This window comes from Aythya marila, assembly GCF_965140915.1.
Source record: "Aythya marila genome assembly, chromosome: 4".
Lineage (NCBI taxonomy): Eukaryota > Metazoa > Chordata > Aves > Anseriformes > Anatidae > Aythya > Aythya marila.
The window spans coordinates 50,020,520-50,043,208 of NC_139045.1; the positions used below are offsets into that span (position 1 = coordinate 50,020,520).

General features: G+C 37.9%; 2 protein-coding genes across 3 annotated transcripts in view; both read left to right on the plus strand.

The window, feature by feature from the left end:
- Positions 1-8,826: 8,826 nt before the first annotated feature.
- On the plus strand, positions 8,827-13,806 carry CNGA1 (cyclic nucleotide gated channel subunit alpha 1; the record flags this gene model as incomplete). Its single annotated transcript, XM_082759397.1, has 7 exons — positions 8,827-9,065; positions 9,404-9,466; positions 9,831-9,860; positions 9,960-10,061; positions 10,983-11,090; positions 11,225-11,331; positions 12,389-13,806. Exons 1-7 carry the CDS (start codon positions 8,959-8,961, stop codon positions 13,804-13,806), a joined length of 1,935 nt encoding a protein of 644 aa, XP_082615523.1. The 5' UTR covers positions 8,827-8,958.
- A 2,946-nt stretch (positions 13,807-16,752) lies between these two features.
- Positions 16,753-22,689, plus strand: part of NFXL1 (nuclear transcription factor, X-box binding like 1) — a 42,220-nt gene continuing 36,283 nt past the window's right edge. The window contains exons 1-8 of one of the 2 annotated variants that reach the window (XM_082758707.1): positions 16,753-16,964; positions 17,304-17,477; positions 18,335-18,444; positions 19,179-19,312; positions 20,454-20,632; positions 20,794-20,955; positions 21,086-21,186; positions 22,342-22,456. In XM_082758707.1, coding sequence (XP_082614833.1) covers positions 16,805-16,964; positions 17,304-17,477; positions 18,335-18,444; positions 19,179-19,312; positions 20,454-20,632; positions 20,794-20,955; positions 21,086-21,186; positions 22,342-22,456 — 1,135 coding nt within the window. In that variant the 5' untranslated portion in view covers positions 16,753-16,804. The remainder of the gene's footprint in view (positions 16,965-17,303; positions 17,478-18,334; positions 18,445-19,178; positions 19,313-20,453; positions 20,633-20,793; positions 20,956-21,085; positions 21,187-22,341; positions 22,457-22,689) is intronic. The other variant, XM_082758708.1, reaches the window with a different exon arrangement.

Consider the following 22,689-nt stretch of genomic DNA (forward strand, 5'->3'; position numbering starts at 1 on the left):
AGCGCTCCCACCCGCTGCCCCTCTGGCGGCTCCGCCCGGCCCGGCCCGGCCCGGCCCAGCAGCTGGGCGTGCTCCGTGTTGTGTTGTCTTGTGCTCGCCCTTCCTCCCTCTTCACCCCAAAGCACGGCCCCACGGAGCAGCCCGGGGCTGGCCGGGCCCCCTCGGGTCCCTTCAGCCCTCCTCAGCCCACCTCGGGTCCCCTCGCCCCCGGAGCACAGAAGTGGGGCAGAGCCCGGGGACGCCTCCCCTGAGGTGACTCCCTCCGGTCCAACAGGCTTCGGGGTGTCTCGAGGAGCAATTATCTTTATTACCCAATCAATAGTTTCGAGGTAGAAGTCGAAGCCCTTGTTGTTGTTGTTGTTTTCAGTGAAACGCTTTTAGGTGATTTCTGGCTGAAGTTATTCTAGGGTTGTCCAGCGCACTTACCTGCGGTGGTCTGAGGACATTCAATAGGCAGAGAGATCCCCAAAGTGGAGCCAGACAGCTGTGAATTAGGTACAGGTATCCAGAGCAATGCGTGGACGTACTGCCCTCAGCCCAGCTTTTGGAGCACAATGCCTACGACAGCGGTTGTTGATCCTGCAAAGTTTATGAGATCTGGAGCCGGCTGGTGAAACACGCCTGCAGTGTCATAAAGCAACTCGGGCTTCCCTGCCTTGGCCGTATGGTCATGGGGTTAGGCTGAGAGATCAGGTTCAAAATCTTAGCCTGATATTTGATTTCTGCATTTATTTTTAAATATAAACAGCACTGCATATGTTAGAAGAAAAGGAGCATTGCATTTCTTTACCTATCCACTTCACGATGTCACTACTACTGTAGGAACCTCTGTGGAAGGTGGCCTGAACCGCATCTGCGCTGCCTTATCAAGAGGGTTTGACTCTCAGCTTTAAGGTTTCTAAAACAGAGGTTACTGCTGCAAAGGAACAGTAATTTTAAATATTAGTTGAAACAGTTATATTGAAATCTTAAAGCATAATCTGAAAAACTGAGAGCAGGCTTGTATCTTCTCATACACCCTAAGCACACCTGGAGGATAAAATCGTATACGTGAATGGTCATTAGTCTGCTCCCAGCTCCTATTTTTGCTTTGTGTCCCCTCTGATGTGTCAACTCTGTGGGTTCACACCCCTGTTTCTGTCAAAATATGCCATTTCCCCCAGCTTCCTGCAATTCGACTGAAACATGCGAAGTGTCGATCTTGCAAACAACTCTGTTGACAGATCTGGAGAGAAGAGGGGTGGTGGTGGTGGCGGCATCTGCACGGGCCTGCTGTGGCAGCAGATGGGTGAGCTGCCACAGCCCACCCCTTCCTCTGGTGCAGCTCTTGCTCACCTACTGGTTGGAGTGTTCCTCATGGTATCCAGAACATGAATGCTGAGAAACCATTCAGTTAACACTTCTGCAGATTTGCTTCTCTATTGGCCAACTATTTCAGCAGATGATGGACATCAAAGTATTTTTAATTAAGGAGTGAAATATTTGAGATATACTTAACTTGTTACTTGAAATATATATATATACTTTGAAATAGATGAAGTATATATATACTTCTTTATATAGCTCAAGCTTCATATTTTTAAATCTGCAATAAATAGTGAAAACACTGTGAAACCCTCTTTTTCTGAGAAAAATAAAGTAAAAAATAAATGAGCTAACAGTCAAAGACAATGTACTTGCAATCTATGATGTTATTACAGAATCGAGTGGGTTCATGTGTGTATTTTTCCTTGATGATTTATAGTACTTTGCATACTCACATACTTTCAAAGAACTTTGAGACAATGCCAGGAAGAAAGTACATAAAATTAATTTATCAACAGTGATTTTTTTTCTTTATTTTGGATGACATATAAAGGTCAACTGAGTAAGAAAATAAAGTCTTGATAGACTATCTTAACATGTGACATGAAGAGGAAAAAGATGGTAGTTTATTCTTCAAAATGGCTCATGTGACTGATTTAGAGCAATGCCTGCCTCTTCAGCTAATGCAAATAAATCAGTGCAGCTCCTCTTTTGTCAGTGGAGCTCTGCCAGCTATTGCTAAGCAAAGACCAGTCTTTTTGGTGTATGAAATAATAGATATGTATGTACTAACAGTCAAAGCAATTCAGTGACAGGTTGCATTTTTCTAAAAGTGTTGTAAGGATAATGTTATGAAAACCTGCTATACCTTGCTGTTTTTGTTTGTTCGTTTGTTTTTATATGTTTGTTTTTAATATGTTTTCCATTAAATTTATGGAAAATGCAAAAAAGAAGTTGTGCTAAAATTCTGTAGCTTATGCAATAAATGAACAACACAATGAAACTGGCTGTTAAGCAAATACTTATCTTAATTGTTGTTTTTCAACAAAAATGGAACCACCTAAAGCCAACCTTACAATTTCACATTTATAAATAAAATTAGAAATATGGAAACCTATTTTTTTGTGCTTTAATAATAAAACCTTATTGCTGTGCTCACCCGGAATGCTTTAACTAAACAAAGTTTGTGTAGCTAGTAGAGGTGCAGTTGTGAAGCAAGTTCTATGCTTTTTTTTTTTTTTTTTTAGTTCATTTTTTCTTTTTTCCTTTTATTTGTGTATGTGTTTATTAGGAAAGCTGTCTATGGCATTTTGAAGTCCTGTCATTATTGCTCAGCTTCCTTGTTCTGCATTTCTCTCCTCTGTGTGCAGTTGCTGCTGCCCCTCAGGGTCCAAAGATGAGCTCCACTATGTATGGCAGCTGCAGAGAGCCTTGTTATCTGTCCTGGCATGTAGCCATGGAGGAATGACCATGTCAGCCCCATATGCTGACAATTAAATACAGACCCATAGGAACAACAGATAAAGGAACTAACTTCAACTAGTACAAGAAACACTACCTCTAGATAGCAGTTTGATACGATTAAAATGCTGTAGTTGCTGTGTATTGATCACCCCTATACAACTCGCCTGAAAAATACACAGATAGTGTCTTCTGATCTATTATACTACTATGAATGAAGGACAGTCGAGGCTATATATATGAAGCCTATTTTAACTACAGTGCATTTTCTACCACTTTTATCAGTGACAATATCATATATTGATGATTTTATTTGAAATAAAGAGAATTAATCTCAGTGGGATCACCATTGTCCATATCGTCGCATCATTATTCCATGTAATCAGCTCAGTTTTCCTGTGTTGTTTTAGCTTGAAATAAATTTCTGCTAAACAGAAATCTTGACTGACTATTCAGAGCTCCTGGCACTCCTGTAGGGTCACCATCACCTATTCTCTGATAATATTGTTGAATGAGGTTGTTTGCTTGATTGTTTTTCCAGAGGGAGAGCCCCTCTCTTCCTTGCAGGTTCCAGGTTCAGAGAAGAGACATTTTATGCTATGCCAGCCGGGGTGGCACAAGGAGACCTTCATCACAGATTCTGCTCAGGGCACACCAATCTGCTGGGCATGGCCAGCCACAGTGCTTGCCGTGCCCTCGGATATTTCAGAAGCTCTAATCCATCCTCAGAGTAGTCATGCAAAAACTAGGGTCTGGATCTGGAGGATACTGGTAAAACGCTTTGACATAGGCTTTTAGCATGCTGTGTGGTGCTATACTACATACCTCTTAGCCCTCATGTTCAGAGAAAGCTGGAAGTCTGTCCAGTGCTTTCAGATTCCAACCTCACCTCTACATATGAATCCACCACACATTTAACGCTAAAGTAAAAATACAGTACCACCTACTGGTGGAGAAACTGATTGCACTGGAGGTTTTTCAGTCACTAAGCCTCGTTAGGGCTGGCTGTGCTTCATGACACTGAATTCCCCATATCATGTCTATGCAAAGCAGTATTAAATAAGCCAGAAGCCTCGGAGCTTTCTCAACTTCAGCACTCCCGGCACTGAATACATTATGTGCTGAAATAGCATCAGCACTAGAAAAGACAGAAAGGTATTTGCAGAAATTAAGCCTGACAAAACTGTGGTCAGAATCCAACCACCCGTCTGTTAACGTGGCTACAACACAATAAACTGAAAGGCAATACTATTCCATTGAAACCTACTTAAAATAAGTAAATACATGTGTATGATGTATTTAGTGTTCTGGTTATGGGTGTTTGAAACTGGAGATAGCTTTAATAGGATTGAGAAGAATTACAGATACACTGACAAAGCAAGATCCAAAAATAGATTAAAGTTGGCCTACTAAAACGATAATCCAATAGTGTGGCCATCCTCCCATCAGTCAAGGGCACTTCACTGAAACACGGAATGATAGGAAAAATATCTGTGAAAAACTATTGACACTGAACTAATCTAGCTATCACTGAAGTCAATAACAAATGTCTAAATGACTTTTAAAGGAGGGCAGAATTGAGACCGTTGTGTTGAGCATTGTGTTGATCTTTTCTACAATGAGGGCAGAATTAATTTGATGCTTGTGAGATGCACAGTTGAGGCATATGTCCCAGGCACACAGTGCCACCACATATTCACAAAACAGCTGCTCAGCATCAAATGCTGAGAACATTCAGACTGCACACTAAGCAGAAGCCTGTGAGAATGACAGGCAGAACCGATTCTGATTCAATACCAGACCTCCAGAGATTCCTTTAGTATCTATGATTTAGAATAGGAATTGGATTTCAGCCCTTCAAAGATATCTGTGAAACAGTGGGTAGGATTTATAAGATTATTTGCACCTTATTCCATTTGCTAAGTTGGATATTTTATTGTAGATTTCCATATCTGGGTTCTAGTGGGTATAATGTTATGTATTTCCTTGTTGTTTAGTAGTGTTTACTTTAAAACTTTTTTTTTTTTTTTTTAAACTTTAAAACTTTATGTTTCAAATATGTATTCTATTTCTTAAAGAAAATGAACTCTATGTCTCAGTTGCAACTTGAGATAAAGATCCCACTTCAAATTTGAACATTCACTCCTTTTACTGCATAAAAGCTTTTCTCCCATGGATTTTGTGCTGAGTAGGGCTTTTCATCTCCCCTCCCAAATTTAATTTTACTCATTCCTATGAAATCCAGCAGTGAAACAAGAAAGCCAAGGTATGCAGGTACCTCAACATCTTCTCTTTCAAAGTACACTAGGATGCTCCTAGTACACTGCAGGCTTTCATGGTTGTGTAGCCACTGCAGCTGAACTCCTGCACCTTTCTAATGGAGGAGGACTGCAAGGACATTTTTTATATCATCATTTGACACTAAGTATATACGCACCAGTAGTGGTGGTTTTTTGTTATTGTTGTTTTTATGTTTTTAAGAATTAAATAGGAATATAAATTTTTTGTTAGATTAATGAGAACTTTCAATAATTAAAAATATTTCAATTATTCTTTTATATTTCATTTTTATATTTTATATTATTGTTCATTATTATTTATTATTATATTTATTATCTTATTATCTTTTTATTTTTATTTTTATTTTAGTTTCAAGCTCTTGTGCGTGTTGAAAGGGCTAGTAAGCTTCTGCTCAGGTGAGGGATAATAGTGACTGCCACTGTCACTTTCATGTCTCTCTAAATCTCAAAATCCATCACTAGGTCAAGGAAATCCTCCTCTAATATCCATGTCCTTCCCTGGCAATAATTCAGAGAACTGCACATGGGACTGGCTGTTTGAGAAATTGATCAATAAGGGATTTATGTATGAAATGCTGATGATAGTTAGGTTTTTACAGTGGCTCCACTTATGTAGTAAGGAAACGTGGCTCATTTAAAGGACTGGAATCGCTATCAGAAGCAGCAGACTACATTAGCAAGGTAAGCATGCACACCGATGAAACCTCTTACTGTAGAACTGCTAAGGACGCTTTTTGCATGTTAGAAAAGAGATATTTTGCTAAAATAGGATATTTCAAAGTTACTGATGATTTTTTGCCTTTTTTTTTTTTTTTTTTTTTTTGTAATGAAGAGAGTAGATCTTCCACCACAGTAAATTCTGTTCTTGGTTATCATTTCTGCAAACATTTTTTTTTTTTTTCCTCTGAAAATAATCAGTAGAGAAGTAAATATAGTGGGCCAATAAGAGAGTGAGAAATTGGCAAAATAAAAAAGCAGAAGAGTTGGAAGCTAATCTTCCATTCACTACAGTCCTGTACAAGGATAATACTGACTTAATTTTCTTGCAGCCCTGAAGATTTTGATGCACGGTAATTAATATAGTCAATTTTTAGGTTATAAGGTTTGAAAACTTAGTTGTTTGCTGTAATAGCCACATTTCAAAATCCAATATAGTAAAAGAAAACTATTGGTGATGATGCAGTAAACACAATTCAATAAAAATCTAAAATACTTGCAAAGCATGCACTTATCTGTATTACCTTTCAAACTTAATACCTAAGTGCCGTAATGTGACATTGAGCATTAGATGAACAGCATAAAATCAGTATGACAAGTTGTGACAATATATCAGTTGAAGAAAAAATATGTTTCAACAGAAGAGGAAACATGGTGATACAACTTAGTAAAAATAGTCTGACAGATTTTGTTTGAAAAAACTCATAATGCAATCAGAAATGATTAAGGGAAATTCTGGGCCCAGTGAGCTTAATGGGAAAATTTTTGCTGTTCATAGTGCCAGGGTTTTGTCACACAAAAGCTTTAACGAGGTTACTGAGGTCCCCATGATGGGAGTAATTGTTGTGTCTGTACAATTTGCATTGGCCACATGCTGCATCATCATTTCTGTGTCTTAGACTCAAGAATTTCAAAACACGAAGCAATAGCTTTGGTGTTAATGGATTTGAAGATATTTTTGAGCTATATATCCTGACTGAATAGGAGGCAACCTTGGGCAGCATACTTAATGCCCTCTTAGTGCTTCCAGTGTCTTGGTAAAATGAAATCTCCAATCCTGCCCCAAACAGCAGCTCCACTCTCCCAGCAAGTCCTGTGCTTTAGCAGAATACAAAGCACCCCACAGTGCTTTTGTCTCAGTTAGACACTAATGGAGCCAGAGGAATCTTTTTGTTTGCAAAAATGCACAGAAATTACTATTTATCTGAAGAACAGGGGAATGTACAGAATACAGATCTCTGCCCAAACTCCAGGCTAAGTACTCTGGATGGGTGTGGATTTTTCTACATGTCCTATTTTACCACACTTCTCTTTGTCTTTAATCTCTAAGTTGTAGACAAATCAGTATGTCTAGATAACAAAAAGTCTTTTTTTTTTTTTTTTTTTCTCCCCCTCTTTTGCAAAGATAAACATGAATTACAAGTTTTTATGTAGAAAAGCTGGTACTGGGAATGCTAATGTGGACTGATTTAGAGTTTGCTGATGGAGGCATGATTTGCCTTGAGATGAGTATTTTTGTATTTGTTTGGTGCTGAGTGACTGGAAGTGGTCGGGCACAGCTTTATTTTACACCCTTATTTGTGAGCTCTGTGAGCTCCACTGTGGCCCTGTGGAGGATATAGGTCAAATCAGGGTGGGACTTTGTGTGCCAGCTTTAGCAGAGCTTTCAGAGCACTTGTAAGCAGATATAAAGCTGCTTAATTCAACCCGGTGTACTTTCGGTCTCCACACATTCAAATACAATTTATCCTTGGAGTAAATCAGTAGAAAAACCCTGTTACAGCTTTTAGTCCACTGGGGAATTTTACCTAGCATTTGCTATGTTTTTTTATGTGACAACTTAGACCTGATTCTTGCTGTTAAGCATGTGAAGACTGAACAACAATGCTGCATGACATTTAGGACTATTCTTGAAAGAACACAACTTAACCTTCAATTTGTATTTTTCTGTATTGAAGAATAATGAATGTTGCTGCATTATTTTTTGTACCATGTACCATTCATGTCTTATGACTGCTGGAAGCATGGGTTTTCTCTCCTATTTCTTTTACAGGAATATTTTTTAGTTTCATTGAGTAATAAAGAAAGGCAGGTAAATCTGGCAGTAATGTTGCAGCTGTATCATCCTACTTCTCCTTTGCATTGTGTTTGACTACAGAATAGAAATACTTTCTTCAAGACTGATTCATGCTATGGCACTTGACTTCATACAGCAATGGAACAGACACTCTAATTTCATATAGAGAAGGATATTGTGGTTAGCATCTATTTTTAAATCCTAGCCAAAAGGCCCTGTCAAAAACAGATCACTTGTATCCCACAACTGATGCCCAAATAGTTGGCAGTCTCATTGATATTGAGATATAACTGACAAAATTGTAAGAATAGTGGTGGAAAGGCAGAGCAGAATTACTCCACTGCTGAAAAGTTTGTGCGCTGAAGAATGTACTATCTTGCATTTTCAATTTATATATATACGCATACATATATATATACATGTATACATATATGTATACATGTATATATATATGTATACGTATATATATGTATATATATACATATATATATATATACACAACATTTTCAGTTTATATATATATATATATTTAATATTGAGATGAACAAAACAGACATGAAAGGTGCCTCTAACTTCCTGGTTACAGTGGTTACTGCTGGTCTCTCTCATCAAAGCATAACTCATGTCAGACATACTGAAATTTCTTTGGACAGCCAACCAAGCTTCCTAGTGTCTGTTTTTCAGGATGTCACCTGTGCATGAATCTATTTGTCTATCTCCATGAAACAACTTTTGAGCCTTTAGTTCAAATGAAACAGTGACAGAGGCATCAAACAAAATTTTCTATAATTATTATTTTTTTTTTTCAGTGTATGTGATCAGGAGAAAGACCTAATTAAATGTCTTCTCTAAGAGGAAGTTGTGTTGAGCATTCTTGTCATCAGCAGTTACCTGGTCACTCAGTGCACTGCAGCACCCACAGTGCCCTTTCTTTTCTGGTGGGAATGTCATAGGAATACTGTTGTTGGTTTTGGGGGAAGCAAAGAAGTAAAGGACTTAATTTTAGGGGGAAAAAGAAAATGTGTTCTGCTAGTTGTGAAATGTTGTGATTGTTTCTGAAATTAGTCTTCCTCTACCCAAGCTTGGACAGATTTGACCATGAAGGTAGGAGTGATTGAGACCCATCACTCCCATACAATTATCCCCAGCGTGGTAGTGCAAGACACCAGTGAGGACCCTGGACTGATGGACAAAGGGGAAAACAGGTATGTCAGAATTCTTTTATTCTATTCTATTTTACCATTATGCATCTGTTTGTATTTTTTTTTTTAATTTTCTTTTATAATTTGAATGGGATTAACTAAGCACAGATAAATTGCCTTCATCTAATTTTCTTGACCCTCTATTAATAAATTAATTTTATAAGATTGTGATATATTGCTTATTGTAAATATTTAAGATATTTTAATCCTTGTCCTTTCAATTTATGTAGATAACTTAGCCCTTGGTTAAAATGGTGAGAAACAGTCTATGACAATTTAGAGGAAATAATTTTTGTATTTCAGTGTGTATCATATAACTCTGTTGTTTTGCTGTTCCCTAGGCAGCGACATCTACCTGGTGCATTTGCACACTACAATATTAACAACAATAGTAATAAAGATGAGTAAGTACCTTTGCAATTTCATAAAATGAGAGTACTGTAATGCTAGTTGCTTAAGCAGCAATGTAAAAGAATGATCTGCTTCAAATCATTTCCTTATAAGCAGTTATGTCATGCAAGTAACCCCAGAAGAGATTGCACATACATTTGAACTTTACGTACATCAAATATGATGATCATTCCCAGCAACAAAGCTATTGTTTTTATATCTATTAATTTAAATGAAAAGTAGTTCTGTGTGAATAACAAAACAATCTTTCAAGCCAAACAGCTAAGTATAATGTGTTATCTTTACCGAACTCAGATGATTCTAATAAAGAAATGTGGAAAAAATAACTGCATCCCATTGTATTTCCCTTTTCCATAGAGAGAAGAAAAAGAAAAAAGAAAAGAAGAGGTAAGACAACTACTACTACTACTTCTAAGGCATTTAATTTTTTTCCAAATATGCTGTAACTTAGTCTGTAACAACTGAAAATGTTAATTTATTTCTTAGCAAGTCAGAAAATAAAAAGGATGGAGAAGCACAGAAGAACAAGGAAAAAAAGGAAAAAAACAAAAATAAAGATAAGTCCAAGAAGAAAGAAAAGACTGAAGAGTAAGTACTTTTCATTTAGGCCCTGCCACATTAGTGTAATAAAATTGCTTTTGATATAAAATTGAATCCATTCATGGACATGATGTAGACAAGATGCTTATTCTCTATTGAATCAGTTACTGACTGCTGTTGTTCTCCCTGGAATAGTTGTATCTTTATATGTAGAAAATAGAACAAGAACATGTATGCATGCATGGAATTGATCTTAACAAAATAAATCATGAAAAATCTCCTGTGTATTCTGATTATCCAAAATATTTTGGGTACCACTCTGCAGCAAAAAATGAGCCACTACCAGAAGCTCTTCTGCACATAAGGGCACCTACAAGCAAATAAACTCTTCTGTAATCTAAAAGCTCTTGCTTTACCTTTTGTGTTACGCTTAGAAAAATCATACTTATCTGTCCAATGAAGAGAAACTTAAAATAGTAAAGTAGTAACTTGTGTTGTTTGATTTTATGTTCTTTGGTTTCTGTATGTAAACTATGCTGATATATCATCTTGCTCAGACCTAGACATTACACATAGAGGAAGGCATGGTTTGTGTCACTTATTTAAACATTCATATTCACATAACCATTTTATTTTTTGAAAGACAATTAAATCAGCTATCAGACAAGACAGATAATTTGGTAGGAAACAAATTAATTAAAGAAGGTTGAGACTACATGTGTCCCTATAAAGTAACGTGGAACAGCTAAGTTGAGTTTTCTTAGCAAAATCTAGATTCTACACTTTGCAACTCAATGTCATGTCACACCCAACAATCAGCTTGCATTCAAGCAAGGAAGCTTAACTTTTTTTTTTTTTTTTTTTTTTTTTTTTAACAGTAATAATTTAGGGAATGCTTTGTTCCTCAAAATTTGTTACATGTATTTTAAGACTCTGCTTAAGTCTCTTTTCTTCTTGCCTACCACTCAGGAAGAAGAAAGAGATTTTCATTATTGATCCAGCAGGAAATATGTATTACAACTGGTTGTTTTGCATCACAATGCCTGTCATGTACAACTGGACGATGATTATTGCTAGGTGAGGTACTCTTTTAATAAAACTTCTGACAAAATGTAATATACCTGATAGAAAATTTACTTCATTCACCAATGATTTCATGTAAGTATTTCATTTTGTTTTCATGGCACCTTACCTTTTCCTTTCCTATTTAGAGCCTGTTTTGATGAGCTTCAGAATGACTACTTGGTGGTATGGTTTATTGTTGATTATATTTCTGACATCGTCTATATTGCTGACATGTTTGTACGGACAAGAACAGGTAAGTATGCTTATTGATTTGTTATTCCTATTCATGTAGTTTTATCAAGTGGTTTAAACAATTTAGAAGAATAATACTTATTAGCTGGGCACTCTCAATTAGGTGCAATTTTGAAAAAAAAATCAAAATAAATCTCTGAGTTTATAGTCACAGAAAGGCTACAGTGACCTGTAAAAACAAGAGAAAATCCTGAGTGTATTACTCCAGGATTACATAAAGATTGCAAGGTAAGCTAGGCATGTGGTAAGCTATATACAAGCTGTTCTGCCTAGAACTGCATGAACAAGGCAAAATAAACACACAATGAGCCCAGGTTAGGATCAGGAGTTTGGAAAAATTAGTACCTAAATCTGGATTCTGTATCTAAGAAGCCTCAGATGTTTCCTTGATTTTCAGGACCTTGAGAAAGTAAGACAGACAAGTAACTTCAGCTGCAACTATTTCTTTTAAAATCTTATCCTACATCTAGAGCTAGATGCCTTCAATATGGAATTGAAAGTCCCATACTCAAACTCTTTCCCCTCATTAACCACCCTTTCTATATTTTATTTTATTTTACTTTACTTTACTTTACTTTACTTTACTTTACTTTACTTTACTTTATTTTATTTTATTTTATTTTATTTTATTTTATTTTATTTTATTTTATTTTATTTTATTTTATTTTATATTATTTTATTTTATTTTATTTTATTTTATTTTATTTTATTTTATTTTATTTTATTTTATTTTATTTTATTTTATTTTATTTCCAGTTCATCAGATAGTGGAGCTGTGGAGCGAAAAGAGTCAGAGTTAGAAATGTATAATTTTCAAAGCTGTATAGTGTAGCTAGAGTTGAACCACATGGCACTAAGTTGAATACTTGGATGTATGAAATTCCTTGAAAAATATGAAAAGTTGCAGAATAATGAAAAATATGAAAAGTTATCTGGAAGTTATATAAACCAAAATATATTGTTCAAAATATATTGTTCAAAGTAGATTTGGAGGATTGATATTAAACACAATGTGGTTGAAATTGAAACATTTTTTAATACTTACAATTTGATTTTAGGTTACCTGGAGCAAGGTCTTCTGGTGAAAGAAGAACAAAAGCTTAGAGAGAAATATAAGAGTTCCTTACAATTCAAATTAGATTTTCTGTCAATCATACCAACTGACCTTTTATACTTTAAGGTAGGACTGAATTACCCAGAACTAAGAATAAATCGACTACTCAGAGTTGCTCGGATGTTTGAATTTTTCCAGCGAACAGAAACAAGGACAAACTACCCAAATATCTTCAGAATCTCTAACCTTGTCATGTACATCGTGATTATTATTCACTGGAATGCCTGTGTGTACTACTCGATCTCAAAGGCTATTGGATTTGGGGCTGACACGTGGGTCTACCCCAACACCTCCCATCCTGAATTTGCCCGTCTGGTTAGAAAGTACGTCTATAGTCTCTACTGGTCAACACTGACCCTGACTACTATTGGTGAAACGCCCCCTCCTGTAAGGGATTCTGAGTATTTCTTTGTGGTCGTTGACTTCTTGGTTGGAGTATTGATTTTTGCTACCATTGTTGGTAACGTCGGTTCTATGATCTCCAACATGAATGCTGCCAGGGCAGAGTTTCAAGCAAAGATTGATGCTATCAAGCAGTATATGCACTTTCGGAACGTAAGTAAAGATATGGAAAAAAGAGTTATAAAGTGGTTTGACTATCTGTGGACAAACAAAAAGGCTGTGGATGAAAGGGAAGTCTTGAAGTACCTGCCAGACAAACTAAGAGCAGAGATTGCAATCAACGTTCACCTTGAAACACTAAAAAAGGTTCGGATTTTTGCAGACTGTGAAGCTGGTCTTCTGGTTGAGCTAGTTTTGAAACTCCAGCCACAAGTATACAGTCCTGGGGATTATATTTGCAGAAAAGGAGATATCGGACGAGAAATGTACATTATCAAAGAAGGCAAACTTGCAGTAGTCGCTGATGATGGAATTACACAATTTGTGGTCCTAAGTGATGGCAGCTATTTTGGAGAAATCAGCATTCTTAATATCAAAGGTAGCAAAGCTGGCAATCGAAGAACAGCCAATATTAGAAGTATTGGATACTCAGATTTGTTCTGTTTGTCTAAAGATGATCTCATGGAGGCTTTAACAGAGTATCCAGATGCAAAGGCAATGCTGGAAGAAAAAGGAAAGCAAATCCTAATGAAAGATGGGTTGCTGGACATTGAACTTGCAAATTTAGGAAGCGATCCTAAAGATCTGGAAGAGAAGGTTGCTTACATGGAAGGATCCATGGACAGATTACAAACAAAGTTTGCCAGGTTGTTGGCTGAGTACGATGCTGCACAACAGAAACTGAAGAAAAGACTTACACAAATCGAGAAAATATTGAAGCCAGTTATAGAGCAAGAATTTGCAGACTTGGAAGAACTAGATCCATCTGCAGATAAACCTGGAGTGTCCAAAGCAGAATAAAAACCTAGAGGTTGCCTGTAAGACTTAGGGTCAATCTTGAATGGGGCTGAACACATTTCTATGGGGTTGAATTAATTTCTAATCTTGTAGGACCTGACTATTGCTTATGAAAAATGATTTGTTGAAGTAATGTCACTAATTCCCTACAAGCAACACATATGCGTCAGGTTTAGGAAAGAAGAAGAAACAAGAATGGGGATGGAACATAACACCTTCCTCTTTACACAATACCATTGTACAGCAAATGCATTCTATCTGTGCATGAATAGGGACGGTTTTGCTGACCATTTAAAAATAATTTCTTCATGTCCATTTATGCAAGAAAGGAAGGAAAAGTTTGGTAATAATTGCATTAATTATTTAAAGTAAATATAGGCATGAATCATGATAATACATTTGTGTATAAACAAACACATTTTAATATCTATTGATTACCATAAGATTAATTAAATACAGGAAAATACATAAAAAATTAGGTATATCTACAGGGCAAATGCAAGTACTGAAGGTTGGAAAATATTATGACTTAATTGGATCCATGTCAGCTGATTTCTTGAGATGTTAGAGGGCATTATAATGGTGCTTTTTTTGGGATATCACAGGCAAAGGCTGAAGCACGGAGGGGAGGAAATTTGATCATTTTTATGTATCAATATGAGACAAAAGGATGGCAGGATATCTAGTTGCTCTTTCCGTAATAATAACAAATATGTAATATTGAAGGCTGTTCTGCTGCTCCATGTAATCACATGGCTGCTGAACATGGACTACCATTTCTTTAAGATCTGTGCTTAATATTTTTTGACTAATGTAACAGTTGTGGATGCTGGCAGAGTGCAAGGGAAGAGATGACAGAAAGAGGTCGAACTCTCCCTACAGCACCTTTTGTAGCTACTGTTAGGGGAAGAATACAGGGACTAAATAGGGTGTTTGTATTTCATTTACAGTGTTTTTCTTTCTTCTGTTCTTAATCACTACTAGAGATAGTAAAATCTATGGTTTCACAAGTCAGCTAAGTTTTCAACTGAAAACTTAATATCTCTATCAAAAGAGATATTTTCTTTCTTTCTTCTTTTTTTTTTCTTTTTCTTTCTTTCTTTCATTCTTTTTTTTTTTTTTTTTTAATTTATTATTTATTTATTTTCCTAATTTACGTATCTTTTCATTTGCAAAATTGGTTATATTAGTTGTCATGTCAGACTTGGCTAGGTATTTTCAGTAGATTTTGATCATAGCTATTTAATGCTGGACAAGTTTGATGACAGGGAGTGAGGCAAGGGAGTGCACAGAGAGAATACATAATTCTGTATTTAGAGCATTTAGAATATCTTGGCCAATTGGATGGCAATTGGATTCCCAGTCTTAAAAAATACGTATGTAAAAATTACAATTACTTGATAATACCTCTATATTTCCATTTTTGGCTCTAGCAAGATGGAGATACAATGAACTGGATCTTTTGTAAAAGTGTGGAAAATGTGTCTTTTGCAAAGTGCATTCATTTCTGATTTTTTTTTTTTTTTAATGTCGACAAGTTTCTTGAATGGGAGAATTATATAATGGATTTCACAGATTAAATGTTATGAAGTAATTAATGCATAGAATATAAGGAACAACAAGGATAAATGTACATATGGGATGGCTGTTCATTCACTTTGAATGGCACATGGCTCAATGTGCTGGTGAAGTGAATGGGTATGCATTTAATTAAAACTATCAGAACGTAAAAGAGCAAGCATTATTCTGGCACTTACTGCATTTTGTACATTGGACTTTGCAATCAGATTTCTTATAATTCACGTCTTTAATATAACTTGCAATCTATATGGCAGCAGCATCCCATAGGGCTGTGTCATATTTTCTTAGGCACTTAAGAAGCACTTTTCACCTTTTAAGATTTTGTATTAGAGTTTGTTAGAGTATTTGTCAGTGAGTTAATTCCATTTTAATATACTGAGTTTTAGTGAATAAAGACAGAGATCTGTTCACATTTTTTCATTTATTTATCCTTCAGTCTGTGACATGAGTTGTAGTCACTAACTGCCACTTTCTTGAGAATAAAAAATATTTTATTTAAAATAAATTTGAAATAAAACAGAAAAACAGGTTTGACCTGCAGCATTTTACTGAGTATTTTCAGGCACTTTATTATCTGAAATCCCATATTATTTAACTTGTAAGAATATGTATTTGCTGAAACAATAAATAAATAGTTTCCTCCTGGAAGAGTAAGGCAAGATAAGTGCTATAGAGAATTGTCAATCAAATTAAATTTTTATTTCAAGTTGCACTTATTTGCCAGAACGTTTTTGGGTGCATACAGTTTATTCAATAGGTATTTCTATGCAGTAAAACCTTCTGGGTATTACTTAAGTAAACATATGCCTAAAAGCTGATTTGTGAAGCTAATGTATTTTGAAAAAGAGTGTATGAAACGTGCACCACAGCCTCACACTACTGAGAAGGCTGCCAGAAGGAGAGCTGAAGCCAGCGTGTCTGTGGCCAGAGTGGGAGGCAAGAAGAAATTCAACCATGAAAGAGAGAAGAAACTGGGGCACTAGGGAACAGCTTTCTGGTTATCAGCAGTGTCGGGCAGGCTCCTGTGGACCTTCACAAAGAGCAGGCTTGGCTAGGGCAGGCCACCCTTCCACACTTCAGCTCCTCGTGAGGGTTTGCCCTTAATTCCTGTTTTTTCCACCCATTCCCCCTGGAAGCACCGCAGGCCTCCAGCCAGGAGGCAGCAGCACGGCGCCCGCCACCTCAGCAACCCGAACGCTGCCGCGCCGCGGTGCACGCTGGGTACTGTAGTCCTCGGCCCCATCCCGGCGCCTCCCTCCTCGCTGCGGCGCGGGGCGCGCTGGGAGTTGTAGGCGGGAGCAGCCCGGCCCCAAAGCCGCAGCCTCCACCGCCGCTTCCGGCCGGCGAGGCAGGAGGCAGCGGCGGGCCGGGAGGCGGCCGGGAGGGAGCCCCGCGCTGCGCGGCCGGCGGGGGGGCGGCGATGGAGGCGGCCTGGCGGCAGGGCGGCCGCGGCCGGGGCCGTGCCAGGCCCGGGGAGGGGCTCTCCGGCCGCGCCGGGGCGGCTGCGAGGCCCCCGGCCCCCAAGGGCCGCGGCGGTGCCTGCGCTCCGGCGGCGGCGAGCGGCGGCGAGGGGGGCGGCGGTGAGTGAGTTGTGCTTGTGTTGTGCTGCTGGTGGTTTTAAAACATGCTGCTGGTAAAGCAGCTTTGTAAACGAACACGTCTTAGTAAGTCAGGTTGGGTGTCAGAAGGAATTGACCGATGCTAACAGCTGTTGTGAGTATTGTGGTTAACGCTCAGTGAAGAAGAAAATGCAGTGGATGTATTCTTGTGTGGTACTGGCAGTGTAACAAAATAGCGCCCTTAAAAGCGTAAAATAAGGCAACTCTTTAAGGAAAAGAACTGTTGAAGGTATGTAGACCCAAACATGATGTTACGATTAACTGTCATGATACTAATCGTTGTTAATCTGTTCTTTTAAGTAGAACTATCTTCGCAGAGGAGGTTTGATGAAATTAAGAAAGCTAATCAGGCTGCAGCAAAAAAGCTGGTTGAAGACCAGTTTAGTTCCTCATCAGAAGATGATGATGAAGATGCTGAAGTAAAACAAGGAAAGATTTTGGCAAAAACATTTACCATATACACCAGTCAAACCGGTAAACTTTTTTCATATATTGACTTCTATTTAGGTACTAAAGCGTAACCAAGGTTGTCTTATTGGTTATATATTAGAGTTGTTCCATAATATGAGAGAAATTACTTTGTTCTGATTTACTTCTTGTATTAAAACTGTTTATTCTGAGCAGTAAATGCTGGCTGTGCTTCTTGCTTCAGTCAGCAGAATCAATGGTATAGTTGTGAAGCTTTCTTAAGTGCTTCTAATAATCGCAGAATCACAGAACTGTAGGGGTTGGAAGGGACCTCGAAAGATCATCAGGTCCAACCCCCCTGCCAAAGCAGGTTCCTCAGAGCAGGCTGCCCAGGTAGGCGTCCAGACAGGCCTTGAATATCTCCAGAGAAGGAGACTCCACAACCTCCCTAGGCAGCCTCTTCCAATGCTCCGTCACCCTCACCATGAAGAAGTTCTTTCGCATGTCAGTGCAGAACTTTCTGTGCTCTGACTTGCAGCCATTGCCCCTTGTCCTATCCCCACAAACCACTGAGAAGAGGTTGGCTACATCCTTCTGTCCCCCCACCCTTCAGATATTTATATACATTGAGGAGATCCCCTCTCAGTCTTCTCTTCTCCAGGCTGAACAGACCCAGGTCTCTCAGCCTTTCTTCGTAGGGAAGATGCTCCAGGCCCTGTATCATCTTTGTGGCCCTCCACTGGACTCTTTCCAGGAGATTCCTGTCTTTCTTGTACCAGGGAGCCCAGAACTGGACACATAATGCGGTTTTGTAGTAATGTGTGACTGGCCTCAGTTCAGAGAAAAATAATTGTACAGTCTCAACATGTACAGAACAGCAGATCAAAGATTACTGATTGCCTTAAAATCTTTTTCTGTTAAAGATGGAGATGCAAGTGAACTGGAACGTACAAGACAGTATGTGAACGAAGCTTTTCAGTCAGGAGCTATGACATGCCTGATCTGCATTGCTTCAGTTAAAAGGAACCAAGCTGTAAGTAGTTCACTGCAGTCTTCAGGAGGTTACAAAACAAATTATTAACATTTTTAGGTAACTGCTGAACCTTGGAAGGGAAAAATGTTTAGTACTTTCTCTATCTAGATGTCTTGGGACCCAGAGCATGTGACAGGGAGAGAGGCAGAGGGAGGGCTGGGGTTGTTTAATCTGGCAGGGAGGAGGCTAAGGAATGATATGATTACATCCTCTGTCTACTTGGGAGTTGCTAAAGCCAGTCTTTTTTGTGGTGACAGAAGGTGTAATATAAGGGGGCAATGACACAGTCTGAGGCTTGAGAGGTGCAAATTGTACACACAATATGACACACAGACAGGTTGCCCATGATGACTGTGGAATCCCCATCTGTAAAGAGCCTACAGGTCCCTAAGTCTGACAATTGCTAACTTGGCAGTAATCACGCTTTGGGCAAGAGGTTGCACTGGTGTGTTTAAATCAACGTCTCTATGATTATATGGATACTTTGGGCTCCATAAGCTTTGATGAAAACTTCCCATAGCAGCAGGAAGAAAAGAATGTGGATATGAGTCTGTAGCAGTAAAATGTCTGTATTAATCTGAAGTAGCAATAGGTAGAATTTGTCTTTTGGAACCTGTTTTTTGTTTAAATGGGAAAATAAAAAGCTTGTATTTTTTTAGATATAGATTTTTATCAATTGAAACAGGAAAAAAAAAAGCTAATGTAAAGAAATGGCACTTATATTTGCTCTTTAGGTCTGGAGCTGTTGTGGATGCTTTTGTATATTTCACCTGGTATGTATCCAGAAGTGGGCCAAGGACAGCCTTTTCCTGGTGTCATCTCCTTTGACAGATGATGATTTTGGGAAGAAAGATTATCCGTGGCCCTGGTGAGCTCTTCATGGTATACTTACAAAAATACTTTTGTTGTGAAACGTGTGAACTTCTGTTACTTTAGAAAGGATTGGTATGTATAAATGACAGGGGCACACACACACACAAAAAAAAGTTTAGAAGGTTTGCTTTTGCATATCTTTTCTTAATTCTTTACAAGTTTTTGCTAATGTAATTTGGTAATGTTTCAGTGATGTTAAAAATATTTTTCTGCATCAAATTTGTTTTAACTTGTGAAAAAGTAAATCTGTTGTGTGTCAGCCTCTTGTTAATTTTAAATGGTTTTACATATTTATGTAATTTTAAAAATTGTCATCAGTAGCATGTGAAATTAAAAAAAAAAAGTAGTAAGATTTATAGATTGATTTTTTTTTTTCCAAAATTTCTGTGTAACTCAAACATTAAAGCCAGTTTTGTAGTTTTACATGAGATTGTGGCTGTATGAATAATGAGTCTTGCTTTTTCAGTAAGTTTGTCTCTGAAAGTTATGCCAAGGTTTTTCTGTGCAGGTTTTTTGCACCATATTTGCCCACCTGGTTTTCTGTGGGTAGTTGTAGTAATGTCTTTGAGGTTCAAGCCTCTGTCAAATTTGGTTGAAACTGCCTGGTGGATTCAAAAGCTCTACTAACGTGGGATCCCAGACAAGTTGGTTTGCTTTAGAAACATTTTTAGTTTACAGTTTTTAGTTACAGCTTTTGTTATGTAATGTTTTAATAACATTGATGAATCTCGTTTTATGTACTTCAGAGATCTTTACGGGTGAAAGCCTGTTTTTCTTTCTCTCATTTTTTTTTTTTTTTAATTGGTTCTTTTTAAAGAGACTGCCTTTGTTGCATACCTTCCTTTGGTATTACTTAGAAATTATTTCATATGTCTGTTATACCAAATGCCTTTACATATATTCTCAGACAAAAAAAAAATGTTGCAGTAATAGAACAATTCCTTATACATTTATTAGAATTGTAGTAACATGAGTTTATTTTTCAGTGGTGTAAAATCTGACATATAGCAAGACCTTTATTGTTTATTATAGATGAGTTGTAAAAAACTTACTTAGTAGCCTGGTAACAATCTTGGGAAACTGAAATAATGAAAAATAACCCCTTTCTTTTTCCCTTCCTTTTTCCTTTCTTGTAGTCCAAAATGTAGGTTTGAATACAAACGGTCTGAAACTCCCAGTAGGTATTACTGTTACTGTGGAAAAGTAGAGAATCCACCTTTGGACCCATGGCTGGTACCGCATTCCTGTGGTCAAATATGTGAGAGGGAATTCAAACCTCCTTGTGGGCATAAATGTTTGCTGCTTTGTCATCCAGGTAAATCCATTGTGTCTCTTGATTGTATGTCCTGTATTTATGTAGCTGTTCCATGACTACTTAAAATCTGCTAGCTATGTTTAAAATTCTTAGAGTAAAAAAGATTTTAGTTAAGGTTGCATTTGCTCAACAGCTATTTTTTTTTTTTTTTCTGTGCTTAGGACCCTGTCCACCTTGCCCAAAGATGGTCACAACAACCTGTCACTGTAAGAAAGCTAAGCCAGTGCCCCGAAGATGCAGTGCAAAGGAATGGTCATGTCGTCTGCCATGCGGACGACTGTTGCTGTGTGGACAGCACACTTGTGAGAATCCCTGCCACGCAGGTAGACCTGTCTTCTTAAACTTCATAGGAGTAGTTGTTTTAAGAATTAAAACACGTTATTCCTTTCCAAGTTGAATATAAAAAGAAAAAATTCTAATTCCTATCCCGTTTCACTTCATGATTTCATGTAGGAAATTGTCAGCCCTGTCCACGTGTCAGTAAACAGCGGTGCATCTGTGGAAGACAGACAGCAGAAAGGCTTTGTGCAAGTCCTCAGTGGCAGTGTGATCAGGTATATTGCATGATCATGCCATTTTTTTTTTTTAGCTTGTGTTGCATCTGTGTAGGCAATGATGTCTAAGGATGAATCTGCTTGGTAGTCCAGTTTACTTCTGACAGTAGTCAAAATGACACTGTTCAGGAATTTGCTAGCTCAGCTAGCAGTGAATTTGACCTCTATATTCTGTTTTTTTTTTTTTTTTTTTTTGTACTTCAGGTTGAAATTTCATAAACATAAAACCACAGCTTAATAAACAAGTTTCATGCTCGCTTACTTCTAGCAATGGTAGCAGAGTGAAAGCTGTGTGATTTGTTTTCTGAATTATATTTGCAGCTTGTTCTTAAGGACCAAGGCTATAGATTGACATACTGGAAAAAATAAAATTATTAATAAAAAAATATTAGCAGGTGGAGTGGAGGTTGTACCAGGAGGTGCTGGTCACTATGATCCTAATAAGAAAGGCACTTAGACCCTGCAAAGTACCAGTTAAAATGCTGTTTATTTGAGCTAACGCTATAGAGAACAAGAGAATAGTGTAAATAACACTGTGAACCTTTAGATGGTGGGAACTCTAAGCTGCGAGCACTGAGTGGGCCTCCAGCCCGTGTGCAGCTTGCTGTGCAGACCCTGACAGTAGCAAGTGTTACTGTGTTTTGGTCTGATTCAAGCTGTTCCAAGATTTTGTTACAAGAAACAACTTGATTAATTTCTAATGCCAGAGAGGATGTTCACGTGAGAAATTCTTGCTGTGTTTCTAGATAAAGGCAAGGACATGCACCTGGCATAATCACAGGCACCGAGTGGGAGCGGTCTGCAGGCTGCTCTGTTACTGCAAGCTGGATAAGTTTATCCAGTAGGCAAGGGATACGTGCAGCACAACACAGGCCTGAAGACCATGCTATGTGTGTAGTATAGCACAGCAAAGGGACCCTGCTCAGGCTGTTTTGTGAAGGGCCCTTTGATGTACAGTGGTCTTCAAGTCAGGATCACTCCAGGGATCAGCAGTTTCGTTTGGCAAACAAAAATACCGTTACAATTCATTTCTCAGAAAAGTTTAATTGCAGGCCTCCAGACATCTCCCATCTCTATTTTTTTTGTCTTGGCTTGCTTTGTCTTACCATGCTATCGTGTTACATTACATTCACTTGGTTTCTCTGAGCTTTCCAGGTGTGTGGGAAAGCTTTGCCTTGCGGTAATCACACTTGTGAACAAGTTTGTCATGCTGGTCCCTGTGGAGACTGTCCCCGTTCTGGGAAAAGGTCCTGTCCATGTGGAAAATCAAGTAAGTTTCTTTTTTTTTTTTTTTTTTTTTAAACAAACAAAGTAAAGAAATGTCATCCAGTATTTGTCTGTCAGTAGTTTTGGTTACTACTGCAGCGCAGGGTCCATAAAAAGTTCTTATAAACAGTGAACTGTGAAAGGTAAAATGAACCTTTTTGCTTAATTTGCTTTCAGAGCTTTATTTAGTATTATTTAGTAGCAAGGGGCTAATCTTCTGTGTGAATAATTCTAGGG